An 18,066-nucleotide genomic window follows, 5' to 3' on the forward strand; every position below is an offset into this window, starting at 1 on the left:
GCTACATTACCAGTCGTGAACGGTTGATAGTTTTGAGGTGCGACCTGCAGTGAGTCGTACGGCATTACACCGTACAGCCCTGCACCAATCGAAATACTTCCGGCCATGATACCGTGTTCACGTTCATCCTGCTAAAATCACCATTTTTCACGGCGTATTTTTGCATAGATCGGCTAACTCACCGACACGCACTGCACAACTTTTTTGTTCTGCATTTTCTCTAACCCCATGTTAATTCCGGTTCGCTGTTTCACCTGCAACAAGGAAATATCATCTCTGTACGAGAAGTACATCGAGCTGCTCAAATCTGAATACACGGAATGTGAAGCGATGAACAAGCTTAATATCAAAAGGATGTGCTGCCGAAGGATGGTGCTGTGCCACGTAGATATTGTGGATAAGTTGCTTAAGTTTGATACGATACAAGACATTAACACGGAACTGTGATCACCGCTTGCTGTGTGCTGTTCAAAACTGGATTTGCTTATTACCTCCGCACCGCGTTGCACCCCCGTAAGTTTCGTACTGCTTACATTAAATTAATATTTTTGATTTTCTTGCCTCTGGCGGTTCGTTCACGTTTTTGATTCTTCAGATGCATTTTTTTACCAAATACGTTTGTTCTTCTCGCCATATCGCAGCGTGGTTGCATTTAATGCTTAGTGAACATACCACCTCGTTTGTGTGGCAAGGTATGGTGGTGATAGGCCAAACTTTGTTCTTCTCGTCCTCCCAGTCCTATAGTTGAGCACGTTGTACGATCTTGAACAGAGTATGCCATTCAAACTCATCCAAACAACGCTTCTATGTTGGCAGTGCCAGTAGGTAATGCAAAGAGAATGGTCACCGCTTTGTGCACAGTACATTTCCTATGCCAGGCAGAAGCACTGGAATATTTGCGCCATTCGATGCTCGTAAGCAATGGTAGTGCCATTTGGACGCTATGATGTCACCTAAAAAGAATATTTTATTGAAAATGTAAAGGTTTGGCGCACCAAGAGAGTTTTGTGTGAGGCGATAGTCAAAAAACATAGAAAAGCATCAATTTTAGCATAAGCACGGTGACAGCGGATGATGAATAGTGACAAATAAAGTGGTTGTGAATAAAATTTGTTGTTTGGTGGCATGGGGTTGTTGACGGCGTTTGGAGCGGTCGGATAATAACGCAATTGCTTGACAGGGCTATGTACATGTGCCACAACGGAACACATCACAGCTATGCGCGCAAAAACTCCTCAAACACGAGAAGATGACAATTCGTGAGCAAATACCCGGTAAACAAAGAATACCTAGCGATAAAAGGGATGTGTGGCAGTTTGGAGGTGCTAAGCTGTTCATAATGAATGATCTAAACATAACATAAGCACTCATTCTGCACTGTTAAGAGTTAAAAGATGTGCTTTTCGCTATCTTTTCGCCTATATGTCCTGTTTAAGCTACCAAACGCTTTTAATTTCTGTTAATTTCCTTGCACATTACCGATAAATAGTATATCGCATTTCTACTGCTCTTGCACCACACCTTAATTTATAAGGCTCCACTACTTTTCCTTTATCAGTCCGTAAACACACCTCGTTCTCCAACACGCGTGTTCTACCCTCAAATGCTCATCATCAGCAGCTCACACCCCTTCTCCATCACAATTCTACACGTACCATCACCCCATTCCTTTCGCACCCTCCTATTTACCGATCTCCTTCTTCACGCTCTCGCTCAAATTGCACAAAACCCTTCTCATCATCCTCAAACACCTCACTCCATCCTCTCCACACTCCATTCTCTCGCCTCCCATCCGTCCAAACACCAGTTTTCCTTCAATCCCAAATCCCCTCATCGTTCTTATCATCTTGACCAGCACACCCATCTTCTGATTGATGATCATCGATTTACCAGTCAAACTATCGATACGCTGTGACATGGCCAGTAGAGCACCGTTCATCTTCTGTATGACCGCTTTCTGATGCTTGTTGCGCATTATTAGATCGTCGTAGCCTTTCAGTTCAATGGGATAGGTCGTGCCCGAGGGGTCTGACAGGTTGTGAAAGGTGTGCGTGAACTTGTAGAGGGGTGAGGAGGGATCGTAGGCCTTTTCGAGGTTGGATAGATGATCAAGGGGATCGTTCATTGGGGCTGAGGGGTAGGAGAAATATAAATGGGTGAGCTTGGAGAAAGAGGTTAGGGCTAGGGGAAAGATAAGGAAGAAGAAGGGGGGCGTACGTAACAGAGGAATAGAAGGGAAATAAAAAAAAGGTGAGAAGGGCATCGCTTGCTCTGCGGTGTGCTGAGATGAAAGCAATGCCTGTAATCAAGACGTAGTCTTCCAAGCAATGCTACGAAGCATTTTCAACGCAACACCATGGTTTTGATGCAACCCCAGTTTTGCATTCTTTCCTAGCACAGAAAGGGCAAACCGCTGTATCTCACTCATCCTTTGTCCACGGAACGATCAAATTCTGTAAAAATGTTGCGGTACGACTCACCGCAAAGAAGGTTATAAACTAATTCGACTTTTATTGAAAACGCACCTTTTCATTGCTAATACATCCAACGCTACATCAACCAGTACATTTTTTGATTCGTGGAGGCCAATCATGATTGCTGATCAACGATCCATGGCCAGTCTCTACGAACAAGCCATGGTAAGCAGGGAGTGCAGCAACTTACGTTTAACACGCTATCTGAAGAATTGATCGGCAATGCCGTCGTAGAAATGTTGCGGTGCAAAGCGTATTGCGGGACAGAGGCCCAGGAATATCGGAGAGTCGCTCGAACGATTTGAGGAGGGATAAGGCAATAAAAACGTGCCCAACAAGACTTTCCTATAAAAACGGACAAGCGAGTCGCAGCCGGTGTACTAATGTTAACTTTATAAAAACTTGGGCGGACACTCCGTTGGTGGTTGCCGGGTGCGTGTCACTCACGTGGCAGGACGTACCCCTCCACCTCGCTCACTGCTACAAAATCATCGTACACGATGTCACCCGCGTACAGTGCCCTTGTTTCCCTACCAACCCGCACCTCGCCGTCAAAGACCACCACCATCATTTTGCCATCCAGGCTCATCGTCTTGCCCTCCTCCACGAACACACCGGTTGCAATCGCTGCAAGTTCGCTCACATTCCTGTTCAGGCGCTTCATGCGCTTCACAAAAATGTTCCATTTATTTTCCTGGTCAAACATACGTATGGTGTTGTAGCACTCCCTCTCCAAGTACCAGACACGCCCATCAGCACGTGATATTACGGTGGCGGTACGCGGCACGTTGTGAAGAAGCGCAATCTCGCCGATCACGCTGTGCAGCGGCAGCTCCTTTTCCCCGTCGCTGTTGAGCACGCTGAACTTACCGCGCTCAAGAAAGTACAGCCGGTCACCGTTGTCTCCAACACGTATCAGCACATCGTCTTTGTACGTATCGAACGGCTGCATGCACGCCACGAAATTGCGCCGTTGGCGCAAATTCAGGAATGAAAATAAAAATGTGTTCTTGAAGATCTGGTTGAGCATCCTGCGCTCCTCATCGGTCTTTGGGAACCGCTTGTTCTTGCCCACACGCTCGCCAATAATGGTCTTGCGCTTTGCCATGCTTATCTGTTCGTCGGTGGCCCGTGGTGCGCCTACGTCCTCGACAGCACGCAAATCGTTCAGCCTGAAGTCTACCAAACGCTTGCTTATGTCCACCAAGACACTGCGCAGCGTGCCGCCTTCATTAGTATGCGAGTCGTCCTTCTCCTGCTTGTTGATCGCACGGTTGTACAGGTACAGAATGTCGTAGCGCGCAGTCTCACGCTCCTTCTCCGGCAGCTCACCTATTCGTGTGTTTATTATGGCGTTGATTTCTTCTTCGTTCATCAAAGGGTGTTTTAAAAAAAAAAAAGAGAATCATCGATAGGCTGGACGGGCTGCGATATTTTGACGTTTATTCTTGGAGTAGCGGATTTTGATTGCTGACAGTTAAAACAAGGGCAGACGGGTTGATAGCCCTGGCTGCAACGATAGAAATTGAGAGAACGGGCATATGAGCGCATGCATGCGCTCATACATACCTGTACGTTTTTATGATGTGTTCATCGGTTGTTCGTTCGTGTCATACATGTTAGATAAGTAAAACGGTGTAAGTCTAGGAGGTGCATTTATCACGTGATAAAACGGCTGATAAGCCATTTTAACACGTGGTATGGTGCGATTTCCTTGAATACACGAAAAATGGCAGTTTTTACCGTGAAGCGGTGCTTTGGATAAAAAAGTAGCAGCAGAGTAACATTTTTAGCTTATGATCATAAACACCATGGAATAGAACACTCTCTGTCCATATGTACGTTTATTTATCTTCTTACACATCAACAACATGCAATTCCCCGTGATTCAAAGTGTTCTAACGTGAAAAGATCCACTACTGTGAATCCTAGCCTCAAATAAACCAAAATACCGATAATAAATAATTTACCGCTTCAGTTGCACATTATCGCATCATTTTGCGTCTTTCGGATGCTTTGCCGTGGATTACTTCGCTTTAAAATACTCACACGTTGCGATGAGATTGCTGAGCAGTGTTCTAAACTGAAAAGACAAATTTCTGGATATGCACCATAGTGCGATACTGCAAACCTTAGTTATCATATTAAAGGACCTGGTGATAGCGTTGATCGAATTGTGGACTGCTTCTTCGCAGTTTCGTGTGATGGCACCCGTTATCAGGGCACGGAATTATCAAGGAAGTGATGTTGAACGACGGGGTATTACCACGGTGTACTTACGATGTTTGAGTAAGAAGATATGCTGTGAGGAACGTACTTTTACTTACGATAAAACTTTGCATGTGGGCAAGTTAGGCTTATAACTAAGCGTGCACTCAACGAGAAAAAGACATTTTAGGCCTATTCTTCTGTTTACATGAAATAATCAGCTGGTGACAAGGGATTTGTATCACGATAAGAGCAATTTATCTATTCTAAAAGGTTTTATGAACGGCTGATGTTGTGGATGAAGAAAAAATACGGCCGAGATAATTCAGGGATGGGAAATATACACAGTACAAATCTTTGCAGCATCACGTTACTTCTCTCATACCTGATCATGAATGGTACCTAAAATATATGACTTGGCTGACACTTTTACCCGTGGTGACATCGAAATGTGCTCATACACGTAGAAAAACAAAGGAATGACACTTATACCGCGCTTTATACGCATAAAAATGTTTGTTCATTTTACACTCATAGTTTTTACTTGACCTACCCTCGTCGTCTCTGATTCCACATCTCGTTCAATCTATTACGTATTTTGATTGCTAACGTATAAATTTGGTTATTGGTCACCACTAGCGATCTCTCCATGCAGCTGTTGACATTTTCAATGTAATAATCCTTTCCTGGCTTTTTCAACCTGCACAGAAAGTCGAATAGTGCCACCAGATTGTCACCCTGCACGTTACTCTCGTTCAGCACGTTCTCTATATAAATAAAGAACTCCTTCAAGATGTTGTCATAGTCATATATGGCCTGCTTAAGCAACATAATCTCCTGAATATTTTTCTTCTCGTTGATCTCGTACTCCTTCATCAGTTTGGCCTTCTTCTCCCTGCTTTTCTTTGCTGCCAATCGGTTCCTCTCTTTCTTCCAGATGCTCTTCATATAGAAAATGTCCATGTTGTAGTTGCTCGGCACACCATCATGCACTACGTCCGTCCTGTGCGGAGTAGCACCCACAAAGCTAATTCTGCTCGTGTCATCATATGCTATCTTCTGCGTGCTTTCCTTCCTGCGTATTGACGAAATGTCATTCGGTGAAATATTATCTGGATGTGACATCATCTTACCGCTATATTCTTTGAATTCGAGCTTTTCTATTTTTAGCAGATTGCGTGGCTGCATGTAATATGATTAATTTACACGTAATATCCTCTAATTATCAATGAAAGTCTGTAAAAGGAATAAATGATAGGTATTTTAATTTCAACTACGGGGCAAGTATAACCGTAAATAACCTATAAAAATGGAGTAAATAGACGTGTATTGACATCATATATTCCTACTGGTTTGTAACAAAGTATTTTCACCTGCTGGATATCATGGTTGCAGGTCTAATTTATATTTTTTGAACTAACTAATTTATGATTATACTCAAACGTGCTCCAGAATGAAATAGCAATATAGAGCGGCAAAAAAGATATTGAAACTATAATAGCAAGCGTAAAAATGGTTTTAAGACAGTTTGTGCCTGGATCACGCTCAAATCCGGATGATCGTATTTTGGTACCTGTATGCATATAATTGTTAGTTATTGTGAATAAAGTAATTCGTTTAGTTTCAGGTTTCCTCATGGCAAAGGCTGCAGAATTTTACGTGAATTATACCCTAAAATGCCTATCTCTAAATTTTTACTTTTTGGTTAATTTCTCACGTATATTTAATTAATACACGTATATAGATAGTCTAGATTCTTCACTAAAAAATTTGCGAAATACCATCACTTACATTGCAAAGTGACGTGGATCGGGCAAATATGTAACTTGTATCGTATGGAATGCATCAATTGAGAACACCTTCATGATTAAATCTGGTACGTATTTGAACAAAGTATTTGTCACTGAAGTCAATGCGTTTTGACTCTAGGAATTAGAACAAGTACAAGAATAGAAATATGGTGAATAAATTTGGTGGCATAGTAGGTTTCGATTTGTTGTAATTAACAGTAAAAGTATGTTTTCCACATGTTTAATCTGGAGTTAAAGCAAAACAATCATCCTGGAAACGATAATATGAATCAATCCACAACCGCGCTAAGATCCTTTGTGCATACCATTCTCTCATAAAATCAAATGAATGCTCAGTGATCTCACTGGATCCGTGCTTCGCAGCTATCACCATTTTTGTTTTTATTATGAAAGTGCTAAGAAGCCCAAAAACATTAAAACACTTTGCTCTCGTTGTAATCGCAACATAGACTCGAAGCTATTGTTGAGCAGCTGGTTTGATAAAAATAAACTATTGATCTTTCTAAGGAATAAAAAAATTTTTAATAGCGCTTCTGAATCGAATCCAAAATTTAACGATATCCCTCACATACAGGTACTTAAAGATTTTTCAATCAACCAAAAATTTCCGTAAAAAAATTTTATAAGTTTTTATGAGACTCGTCTCGTAACCATAGGATGTGTTTAGGTGCAAAATATGAGTGGCATACGAAAAAGGGTATATAACCCGGCATAGAGGATGGGAGGATACTACAGCAGCATTAAAAACAAATACTTCGAGCAATCAAGGCTTGCATAGCATACTCAACTATTCCATTTACTGCCAGAATTTCCCTGCAGATGCACTGAAAGTCAAAGAACTTGAAATCCTTTGATATCTATTGTACAGCGAACCATGAGTTATTGTAATGTATTACGTATATTGCTGTACGAGGAGATAAATAAGTACTCTCAAACAGATGAGTAACATATCATGGCAAAATGAAAGCAAGTGCTGAAAATAGCACTGTATAACATGCTTGATTCAACGATGGATACTTTGTCACGGTGACGGAAGTGCGACTGCAGAAATGCCTTAGCATTCTGCGCTTTTCCAGTTTATGTGTGATTGAATCGTGTTGTTGTGCTGTTCAGTCAAAATTTGCAAAAATGTTGACCACTGAAAACAAAACAATACTTACGAGCAGCCACACGCGTAACTCGCGGTGAAGAGTTTGATGCCATTCTTTATCATAAAATCAACCCGTAGAAGCGGTTTATTCCGCTTTTCCGATAAGGCCCCTATAATGGACAGACTGACGGATGAAAATTTGACCCGCCATAACGTACTCCAAACAAAATTAAGGAACAATAAAATAGCGATAATTCTGCATACGCCACATCTTTACAATCAGCTCAGTGCTAAGGAGATTTTGGAATTAAAAAATTCATTAGAGTTTGTTGATGAGTATTTAGATGAAGAATAAACACGAGTAGTACTCTTTCAGGATAGCAGACCAAGAACTAGAATGAGTGTTGCTCGTGTATCGTCTAGTTATCCTCGCCAAGGGCTAATTAAACATACTAGTACACGCAAATGCCATTTGTCGGTAGGGAACACGCGTTATTGTATTGTAATTTTTATAGGATGCTAAATCATAATTGATCATGTGTGGTGTTCCTAATCACTTATTTTTTTAATATTGTAGTGTACACTGTTGCGCGTGTTATAAAATATGCAAGAAATTGCATTCATTAAATTTGACCATAATTTTCCTGTCCGAGCAACGAGCCGTCACAGCGATTAATACCTCGGTGGATAAATTAACTCAGTGTATGCCGGGAAAGAAAAAACCCGATCGAGTTGAAAACCTCTGTACCAGGGAGATGTATATTTCTTTGTTTCAATGATGCGTAACTCGTTCTTCCTTTTAGTAACAGCGCTTTTTTCATTTGTCTGATAGTTTTGGCTGGTTAATCGTTAAATAACTATCCTTTTGAATCCATTCAACGATCTTCATTAGATAATCATCATCTGCTGTGCATATCATTAATGTGCCCATCCATTGACATCCTGCAATAAAACAGCCTCACCTACCGAACGGCCTGCTCTCTTCATAATTCTTTTGTGAATAACCAACTGCCGTACATTTTGCAATCAATTGCCGTTCATTTCTTTTAATGATTTGTATCTGGCGTGTAATTTATCGCATTCTGTGTTACACTGTTGTTTCATGAAGAGATAAATAAACACATTTATCGTAAAAATAATTGCGTAAGATTAACTATGACAATATAATGCATAGCTATGATGAACGGTTTCATCTTCTGGTGCCAAATTTTCTTGCTGTCTTTTCTTAGAAGCTATTGGATAAACAAGTTCTTCTGTGAGATAGGTAAAATGAATTAAAGCGCAATTATATGGTAAGTAGGTTTAGTCCTACTACGTGAGATGGGCTACTGCGCTCACCTGTAGTTTTGCAATGAAGTAGCGGCTACGAAGTGCGATAATACTTTAAAAGTATAAAGAGTTCAATCTTCAGATGTATTTCTGCAACTTGAGGTCTGAGATGGCAATTTGTTAGACATCCCCTTTTCAGCTGTTTCCGTAGGGCAATAAATCATTCTTTTGTGTTTTCTAAGGTTCTTTAGCCTAGTCTAATCATATTTTTCCACTAAAACTAAGTTTATTTATCTCAGCATCTTTGTAAGAGACGGGAGTTCTTCCGGTGTTTACGCGCTGTGACAGTCTCAATTATGATGCCAAACATTGCAGGGCGTAGGATGCACTAATATGACTATGCTAACGTTAAAATAACACAGTTTAATACTCATATTCCCGTTCAATGTATAATCATTATTTCTATTGCTACACCATCAAAACATGATGCACTCTCTTCTTTGTTTATTCCCTCAAACAAATCATTGGCGCAGTTTCTTCCGATACCAACCACCGAAAATGAACATTCTATAGGCACTTATTACTTCTTTTGCCCGACTACAATCGCTGCTGATCGTGCAATCACGAATAAAAATTGTCAACAGTGCAAACATGATTCGTCATTTTTCGCCACCAATGGACTCTTATCTTTCACAGCGCACCAATAAACTGATCGTTTCATTTCATACAAAAAAGGAGCAAGCAACAAAACAAAAAATCACTTTATCCGTAATGAAACTCAAATGCGTATTCCTCGGCGATTCTGAAGTTGGAAAGACATGGATTATCACGACATTTATTACCGGAGAGAATCCAAACGATCAAATGCCCACTATTTTTGATTCGTTTACGTGTAACATCGACCTAAAGGGCCAGAACGTCGATCTCTCATTGTGGGACACGGCCGGCGAACTCAAGTATGACAGAATCAGGCAGCTCTCGTATCCAAACACCGACATGTTTTTTATATGTTATGCAATTAACAACGTAGCATCGTTCAACAACGTGAAGCACTGGCTAAACGAGATTAAAGAGCTTGAAATACCTGCTATTCTGGTTGCAACCAAGTATGATGTGCGCGATGATTACACGCAACAAGACATTGTCACGACTGAAATGGGAAAGAAGATGGCGAAAGAACATAATTTTGTTGATTTCGTGGAGACAAGCGCACTGGAGAGACGTAACCTGTATTTGCTGTTCGAGAAAGCGATTGACCACAAGATGAAGAAGGATAAGACGTTTATCCGATTGATGTTTGAATACTTGTGCTGGTGCTGTGTGTAGTCGTTATAAATAAATTAACAAAGTATTATGACACGGTGAGTTCCCTGTGCACAGGATTGAACGGTATTTATTCATATTTAGTTATTTTTGTTCTAGGCGGACCATGTAAATGGCCGGAACACTTCAGTAAATCGTGGGCATAGTAGGGAGAAAAAGCACTTGCTACCCTACAGCTAAAAAGTGAACTTCAATAATTAAACATTCCCAAATAATATGCATATAGCAGCGTGATACTCTTACAGATAATAAAATGCAACGTGGTAATTTAGTTTATTCTAACTAAAAGTACTGTTACCTACCTTCTTACACGGCAACACCGAGAAACGCTGAGATGCATTCATCAGATGTTCCTGTAGCTCCAATTGAATTACGAAATTAATTGCACAACCTGTGAATGTAAGAAGGCTCAAAATCACACATCAACACATTACGTTCCAAATCATTCCCTTGCACATACGTGTTAAGCACAGTGTACCCGTTGCTTGAAATACTTTTGGTGGTTTAGTGAAGTATTTCAGCACACTGCGTATATATGACTGTGACACTTTAGCATTTCTGACTTTACGAAGGCCTGTCACCTATTCCAGTGCAACCATGAGTTTTAGTGCCAGGATACCGATGGGAATGTTACAGGGCATTCAATTACATACACCGGTGATGAATGAGGAAAAAATATTTGTTGTAGTTTCACAGCAAAGACACTGGTAATTCGAACAGATCCCAGGACTTCTCATCGCAATAAAAATAAATAATTTACGTTCAGGTTATTTCTGTGCTTACGTGACTGCTGTTACCCACGATCATTGGCAATTATGTACCTGGCCATATCTGTTCGTGAGCATCAATAATTGTTCCAAAAGTATCATTTGCCACGTGTACAGGATATGTTCGTCCTGTTTGACCAATCTTTCAATATTTTCCGAATTATCTGCACATTCTTTAAAATTCAACTCTCAACCACAACGAGGTTTGTCACCCCATACATACTTCGTTCTACCTGGCTATAGTTCAATAAACTGCTGACAAAACTGTTTTCTGAAGTTAAGGCAAGCGCTACTGTGCCGTAAGAAAAATATTAAACAAATGTGCTTTACTCAGACATTCTTTTCAAACATTTATTCACATTTACGATTTATTCCGATCTTATCATCGTGCCAATGTTATTATTTTACGCCGTGCTATACCGATTTTGCACTGTTCTCCTTCTTATCAAGTCACGGATGTAAGGTACTACCAGAACTGCTCTAAATTTACCCATTTTCATCTGGCCAATCCATTGCAGCGATTCTTCCACGGGCTCTTCTATGGCAGCTCTTCATATTTCTTCAGTACATACTTCAAGGCATTCTCTATTTTTTCCTCGTCACTTCCATCATCACACGCCTCTTCATCATCTAACATGTCATATAACCGCTTGCTAGGTGACCGAAAAACAATGGTCTCCCTCTTTTCATTGACTACCACCTCCTCGTTGTTCTCCCCGTACAATTTCAAAAAATGAGATAATGTAATGAATTTTTCGTTCAAATCGTTAAAGAACAGCTTAACATTGATGTTGAACTCGCCCCAACCCTTCTCCTCAAGCACGAAGGGATGTGTTATTGTGCGTACCGGGTCTTTGAACGTTTCATGGAGTGTGAGCACCGCTTTAGAAATGTAGTTCATCGGTGTGTTGGTTGGTGATTTAACGTAGAATTTCCAGGTATGCGTGTTGTCCGTTGTAGGATTCTTTATTAAAGAGGCAGATGTTCCGATTATTATTGAACGTGTGATGTTCACATCCTCGATTCTTTTCATTGTTGGAGGGGTTTTGCGATTACAATGTGAATGAGCAAAAGTTTTGTCGTATTAGGAGATAAATTTAATATTTTAGCAGAAAAGAGAGGAACAGATACGCGTGGTGTAGTAAATAAACCAGTACTTACAGAAATATGAATATAATACGATAATATGGTGATCATGTAACAATTCAGAAATGAGTGCACAAGAAGTGTGAGAGTAATTGAAATGGCTTTACTAACGTACAGAAGAACCCACAACATTCGTTAATGTACATTTTTGTGAGCAGGACTCGTTGTGTTGGACTGTTATCTTCGATATTTCAGCGGTAGCCTCATCAGCAAAACAATCTGTATGCTCTTCAAAATGCCAAAAATTTTATTCCGATTTGTGTGACAAAACGTTGGCGCTTTCCTGAACGACATTCCAAAAGACAAAACGAATGCGAAATACGCTTTTAATATTAATTGCCATGACATACATTACGTATAAGATGAAGGATCAACAATGCTATCACGGTTAAATACGGTATCATTTGTAAAATAAATATTATGATATGTCTTATCATTTTAATGTGCAGTTAAACTTTTGGATACTTTGTTTAGTAGGATTTTATCCAAAAATTGAAGCAACTTTGGTTACTTTCTGGTTGTAAGAACTTTTACTTGAAATGTCGGATGTGAAATATGTTTATCGAACTAATTCATAGATATTGTTTCCTAGTTTTGGCAGATTAGTACCTGCTATTTCTTTCGTACCATAGGGAGCGAACAGCTTTTGCCTCGTATTATTATGTCCTTTTTGGATACTGCATCGTGGATTCGTTTAGGATTCAATTGCTGAAGTGCTATGGGAGTCAGATACACTAAAAGATCTTTTATTTGGCGTTTACTCGTTTTAAATGACCATAATTGATGACCTCTAGTTTCTGTGCAAAGTTTGCTTATATTGCAGCAACTGTTTGAATTCATTTACTGTCTGAATACCGGAGTTTCCCCGTTTTAAAAATGCTTATTTTATGTGTTTCTTGAATATTGATGCTCGTCCTGTTTTTTGCCTAAGCAACTTTCATTCCACATTGATATGTGAAGTGTACTAGTACCCAATTACTGATCGTTATTCCATCGTTACACCAGTTCAGTAAGCCAATCTGCACCCATTTAATCATATACAAGGTGTAATAACAACAGCAGCGTTTATCTTTTCATAATTATTCTTTGATTGTTTGCTTAGTTTAATCTTAATTTTAATATTTACGTAAATTACAAATGAGAAAATGTAAGAAATGTGCTAATTGCACAATAATACCATAATCGGCTGTACAACTAAAAACAAACGAAAGTTTTAGGCCATTCACAGCGGAACATCTTGAAAAACCATGCAGGTATGGTGCAGCTCAAGTGTTTTCAAAGGGAAAACACGAATTGATATTACATTTGTATCGAAAGAGGAGATCTGTAACAAATCTCAAATTTGCGTGATTAGAAATATTTAATGAAAATTCACAGGTATCAACTAGCAACGTTTTAATCCCTAATCATAGTCTACCATACAACACCACTAGCACAAACATCAGACAGAAAATTATTCCGCGTCTCAAAATGTCCATAAACACCGTGAAATACATTTCACCTTTCACGAATCCGTCCATGAGCTTCTCAACACCCATCTTCTCTTTGCAAAGCGGACAGAACTCCTTCTTTGATATGAGAAACCATCCTTTGATACATGTTGAATGGTACTTATGCGTGCAATTGAGTGTAACAGACTGTGAATCTATCTTCTGATCACACAGTGCACAGCATGTATGGTCCGTGAGTATTTTGGCGGGAACGGCATCTTTGGAGTAGTAACCCACGTTTAGGGCCATCAATTCAGAATTGAACATAATTATTTCTTGTGAGAGCACTGCATAGTACAGGATATAAATAAAAATCAGCAAAAAAATATTAAGCAACCACGATCGCCTCACAATAATCGAGGCGGCCATGCCCACAATACACATAATCACAGTGAAGTGACATATTTGAAAGAAACGATTGAAAAACGAGTAAATTCTCCTGGGCGCATTGCGATCAATAGGCCTGAAAAACACTTTTCTAAAAAGGACGAAAAGACACAGATTGTAAACAATCCATAATGCCACAAAAACGAACTTTTTTTTGAATATAGCGTAAAAAAACGGAAAGAACCATAGAACGAGGCCAACCGTTAACTTGCAGCTCTTCGGATAGTAACGCTCCCAAAGGAGCAAAATGCCCTGTAATATCACACAATATACGAATAGTAGCCCTAGAACATAGAGTAAGCGGGAGAGCGAGGCCTCTGTCTCAATGATGATAATGTCTCTTATTATGGGAATACCACCCGGTCCAATAGACAACATAGTCCTTCGCGTCATATTTATCGGCCGACTAGTTAAAACTATGGTATTCCCATCATCCGAATCGCTTCTGTGAGCCACATGACTCCCTTCATCGGATTCTTCTTGTTTCTTAAGCGTATTCTCTGTCGTATTTTTTTCCTGTTCCATTGATTTTTCGGCGGTTTTGGTCATTTCGTTAATCTTAAGGGATTGTTTATTTTAAAAATACGTGGTCGTTTTCAATTTGATCAACGAATGATGAAGCGTGATGTATCAGCGCTCATCTTTGTAATATTTCATGGTGCATTGTTTTTTTGATGTGTAATGAAGGTGAATGAGTTAGTTGCACTCCCACGGCAGAGCTCAAAAGATGTTGTGGTATCAAAAATTTTTGAACGATAAAATAAAATGATGAGATAACATATGACAAAGTAATTAGCGATGAGTATTCGGTTAAACGTACGAAATCAAGATCAGAAAAATGTTTTGCCCACGACAGAATTGCCTAGAACCAACAAAATTTGTTGGTCAGCTTTTGGTAGGAGCATACGCGTGAAAATTGTCAATGATGATTTTTTAAGCAGACTTCCGTGGCATGAGTGGAACATGTTCCTTTACGGAAACAATATGAGTAATTTAATTGGCCGGTTGGATAAAAGGTATTAAAAGGAAATGAGTAGCAAAAAATGTCGATAGTGATATTATTTAACATTTGCATATGAGAGACAAATCTTTTAATGTGTTGTTTGTGATATAGAAGCGTAAGACGTAGCCAAAGTTGTATGCAAACTCATCATCACCTCATATAAATATATGGCAACTCGAAAGCTGATTGATTAGTTCGTGAGAAAAAATATTTATCCCTTCTAGGAACAAACAAGTTTTAATTTCAACTATTTGCACTGAATAAAGAGTCAGAAGTTGTTACCTGATTCATTTTTCCCGGCCTTGTTCCGTCGTTCCCTGCAATAAGCACCAAAATTACATGATTGCTAAGCAAAAATTAATCTATCAACCACTATAAAAGAATTATAAATAAGTGGAAGTAGTTGGGAAACAATAGCATGACATATTGAAGGAAAAAAGTGCCTTTTAACGGGTAAGCCGATCTTATTTTTTTTTCAAACGGAAATACCGGTTGGTAACTTATACAAGAATACCTCAGTTGTAGAGGATGTTTAAAACATACTCACATAAAAAGCTCCTCTAAGCAATTAATACATGAACAATGTACACGAGTTTAGTACATTATTCATAGTATTTGGTGTTGATAACGCAGAATATTAATTTACAAGTGCGGTAAAATAGCAGCAACTATTATTCGTAAGAGATAAGGAATCATAATGGGAATTTATAATACTATGTGCATAGCATTAATGATGAGTATACTTGTCCATTTACGTGTAGCAGAAAATAAATTCTATAGTTCGATTTCTAGCAAACCAAGAAATGATGTTATCAAAAAAGTAATATCAGAGATCTCGAAATAGAAGTGTCTACAAAAATGTTGCTTGTCTATGTCATGGATCTTCTCATAATAGAAAAATGCGTACGCAAAAATAAGGTAGAATATGGCTAAGAAAACGGTAAAATTGGACGATTTGCAAATAAAAAAATTTTAAAATAATTATAACTTCAATATTTTTATATATCATAGTAAATAAGCTGTTGTCATTGCGATTTTTTATGCATTTCTTTGAAAAGTACCTTATAAAGCATTTCTTAGATTTGTCATCATTACATGAAAAAGTGCATTTGTGTATTTCATTGATGCATATTTAAATGCAATTGAATACCTCAAAGTCTAAAAAATAGCACAAATCTCTTGGATATGAGATTACACAGAAATATCTAATTTGGTAAATTACAAAAAAAGATTGTGTGACGAAATAGATACACGGTTACTCGATAGGTAATCGCTACAATTCATCCATTTCAAAAGTAGTATGTATAATTATCTGCAATTTTAGATAATTGTGGTTCAATAAAATTGATACTAATCGATATGAGTCTATACTTCAAATGTTCTTCTAGAGATGCGACAAGAGCGTCTAGTCTACAAGACAAATCCTGCCAAGAATGTAAACTTTATGCTGTTCATTTTGTTTAAACTGCTAGTGCTATATTTATTAGAACTAAGCCATTTATACACCAGAAAATACAATGGATCATATAGTACTGAATAAAATATTTTTAATTCACTTTTCCTAATAGCACTTTGCTATCTTTTTATGGATATGCCTGTTCTATAATCGAGTTGCATGGAGCGATATTTGTGGACATTTCAAAATTTTTCATTTACCAGATATGGTTCGATCATCTATGTGCAGCAAGGATGGTGTATAATATTTTGGGTGCAACAGTGAAAACGAAAGCAACTAAATGCTAAATATAAGATAAGACGTAAAAATAAAGAAAATATTATGTGGTTACAAAATTAATGAATACCCAATCAGGGTATCATGTCCATGTAAAACGCCAAATTCGTGAAAGCCCAGGATTGAATAAAGAAATTCGGTTTATCATCGGTCTTTGTTTGTTTCAGAATTAAAACACACGCATTCAACATAATTTTTCATCCAAAGCACAATTTCGTGTACACAAGACATAAAATGAAGAAATAAATTCTGGTTAAATGTTTTTCGATAATGTATGATAGAATAAGAAAAAGTTACTGATTGGGATATCCAAGGATGACACCTCATTATGTGTATATACCATATATGGTAGTACTAACTGTATATAAAGAGATAGAAAACAGCAACCATGTCTTTTGCTACCAACCAAATTATTATTTGTGTCTGTCTTCTCATGACAAATATCAACTGCGCCTATAACCAATATGGAAGGCCATACTATGCATCGCAAGGTAATAATCTGAACACTGCGCGATTATACAACAATGGTGGATTAAATCCAGTTGTACCATCACGAGTCGATTTTGATGTGGACTTTCATGTAACGGGCCAACCACATGTTAATGCACATGAATATGTTAGCGCGTTTCCAGTGAATGTCGACGGACGCGTGAATTTTCATGCTTCTGAGGGTTTAGGATACGATGGTCAGAATCATTATCAGTATCCGCCACCATTACCGGTTCCTGGTCCTACCACTTATAATTATATGCCGTATGGACCACCACCTATTCCAATGTATCCTGGATACGCGTACCAACAACCACCAGTATACCCGCCAAATGTGTATCAACCGGGAGGTATGGCTGGGTTTCATGCACATGAGCAAATGCCACCGTATAATGGAAACATGAACTACAGACCGATGAATGTCTATCGACAGCAGGATCAACCAATGGCTGATGGTAATATCGGTACCTCAATGGCCAGAGGCATAGTACAAGGACTGCAATCGTTTGCTAGAATGGTATACCAACAACAAGAGAGGTATTGGAATGCGGTATCATCACTTGATGGTAACGTTGGTCGAGATGCTACTACAGTAGATGAAACTGGTGGACTGCGAGGCGATTTATCTAATCTATACGTTTTTGAACGAACGCCATTAGTACAGACAAACACGAAGTTTACGGTCATACCAATCGATATTCTTTCAGATTTTTATGTGTCGAACAAAAAGTTCGTTGAGTTTGTCAAACTTCAAGCATCAAAAATGCCCATAACGAAGAGTCTGTTACTTCGTGACGCTGGCGCATCATCTTCGGCTAGGATCGGTAATATTAAACATGCTGTGAGATCCTTCCGTGATCAAGCTATGAATGAAGGA

The 18,066-nt window shown here is 38.9% G+C and overlaps 8 protein-coding genes across 8 annotated transcripts; 3 read left to right on the top strand and 5 right to left on the bottom strand.

The window, feature by feature from the left end:
- Positions 1 to 228: 228 nt before the first annotated feature.
- Positions 229 to 531, top strand: VCUG_02539 (uncharacterized protein; the record flags this gene model as incomplete). Its single annotated transcript, XM_008077355.1, has 1 exon — positions 229 to 531. The coding sequence occupies one exon, from the start codon at positions 229 to 231 to the stop codon at positions 445 to 447; it is 219 nt and encodes a 72-aa protein (XP_008075546.1). The 3' UTR covers positions 448 to 531.
- A 908-nt stretch (positions 532 to 1,439) lies between these two features.
- Positions 1,440 to 2,311, bottom strand: VCUG_02540 (uncharacterized protein). Its single transcript, XM_008077356.1, has one exon. The coding sequence runs from the start codon at positions 2,261 to 2,263 to the stop codon at positions 1,682 to 1,684; it is 582 nt and encodes a 193-aa protein (XP_008075547.1). The 5' UTR covers positions 2,264 to 2,311; the 3' UTR covers positions 1,440 to 1,681.
- A 191-nt stretch (positions 2,312 to 2,502) lies between these two features.
- Positions 2,503 to 3,956, bottom strand: VCUG_02541 (uncharacterized protein). Its single transcript, XM_008077357.1, has one exon. The coding sequence runs from the start codon at positions 3,847 to 3,849 to the stop codon at positions 2,914 to 2,916; it is 936 nt and encodes a 311-aa protein (XP_008075548.1). The 5' UTR covers positions 3,850 to 3,956; the 3' UTR covers positions 2,503 to 2,913.
- Positions 3,957 to 5,231: 1,275 nt separating this feature from the next.
- Positions 5,232 to 5,870, bottom strand: VCUG_02542 (uncharacterized protein; the record flags this gene model as incomplete). Its single annotated transcript, XM_008077358.1, has 1 exon — positions 5,232 to 5,870. One exon carries the CDS (start codon positions 5,868 to 5,870, stop codon positions 5,232 to 5,234), a length of 639 nt encoding a protein of 212 aa, XP_008075549.1.
- Positions 5,871 to 9,390: 3,520 nt separating this feature from the next.
- Positions 9,391 to 10,178, top strand: VCUG_02543 (small GTP-binding protein domain; the record flags this gene model as incomplete). The annotated part of the gene is made up of 1 exon (XM_008077359.1): positions 9,391 to 10,178. Exon 1 carries the CDS (start codon positions 9,504 to 9,506, stop codon positions 10,176 to 10,178), a length of 675 nt encoding a protein of 224 aa, XP_008075550.1. The 5' UTR covers positions 9,391 to 9,503.
- A 260-nt stretch (positions 10,179 to 10,438) lies between these two features.
- VCUG_02544 (uncharacterized protein) lies at positions 10,439 to 11,975 on the bottom strand (the record flags this gene model as incomplete). The annotated part of the gene is made up of 1 exon (XM_008077360.1): positions 10,439 to 11,975. One exon carries the CDS (start codon positions 11,973 to 11,975, stop codon positions 11,481 to 11,483), a length of 495 nt encoding a protein of 164 aa, XP_008075551.1. The 3' UTR covers positions 10,439 to 11,480.
- Positions 11,976 to 13,429: 1,454 nt separating this feature from the next.
- Positions 13,430 to 14,865, bottom strand: VCUG_02545 (uncharacterized protein). The gene has a single exon (XM_008077361.1). It carries the CDS (start codon positions 14,512 to 14,514, stop codon positions 13,495 to 13,497), a length of 1,020 nt encoding a protein of 339 aa, XP_008075552.1. The 5' UTR covers positions 14,515 to 14,865; the 3' UTR covers positions 13,430 to 13,494.
- Positions 14,866 to 17,088: 2,223 nt separating this feature from the next.
- Positions 17,089 to 18,066, top strand: VCUG_02546 (uncharacterized protein; the record flags this gene model as incomplete). The annotated part of the gene is made up of 1 exon (XM_008077362.1): positions 17,089 to 18,066. A coding segment is annotated over one exon (978 nt), but the record flags the coding sequence as incomplete, so codon positions are not given.

Source organism: Vavraia culicis (genome assembly GCF_000192795.1).
Source record: "Vavraia culicis subsp. floridensis unplaced genomic scaffold supercont1.73, whole genome shotgun sequence".
Lineage (NCBI taxonomy): Eukaryota > Fungi > Microsporidia > Pleistophoridae > Vavraia > Vavraia culicis.

Bases quoted from the DNA above. Each gene is read 5' to 3' on its own strand.
- VCUG_02540 (XM_008077356.1), bottom strand. From the start codon at position 2,263: ATGCCCTTCTCACCTTTTTTTTATTTCCCTTCTATTCCTCTGTTACGT.
- VCUG_02541 (XM_008077357.1), bottom strand. From the start codon at position 3,849: ATGAACGAAGAAGAAATCAACGCCATAATAAACACACGAATAGGTGAG.
- VCUG_02545 (XM_008077361.1), bottom strand. From the start codon at position 14,514: ATGACCAAAACCGCCGAAAAATCAATGGAACAGGAAAAAAATACGACA.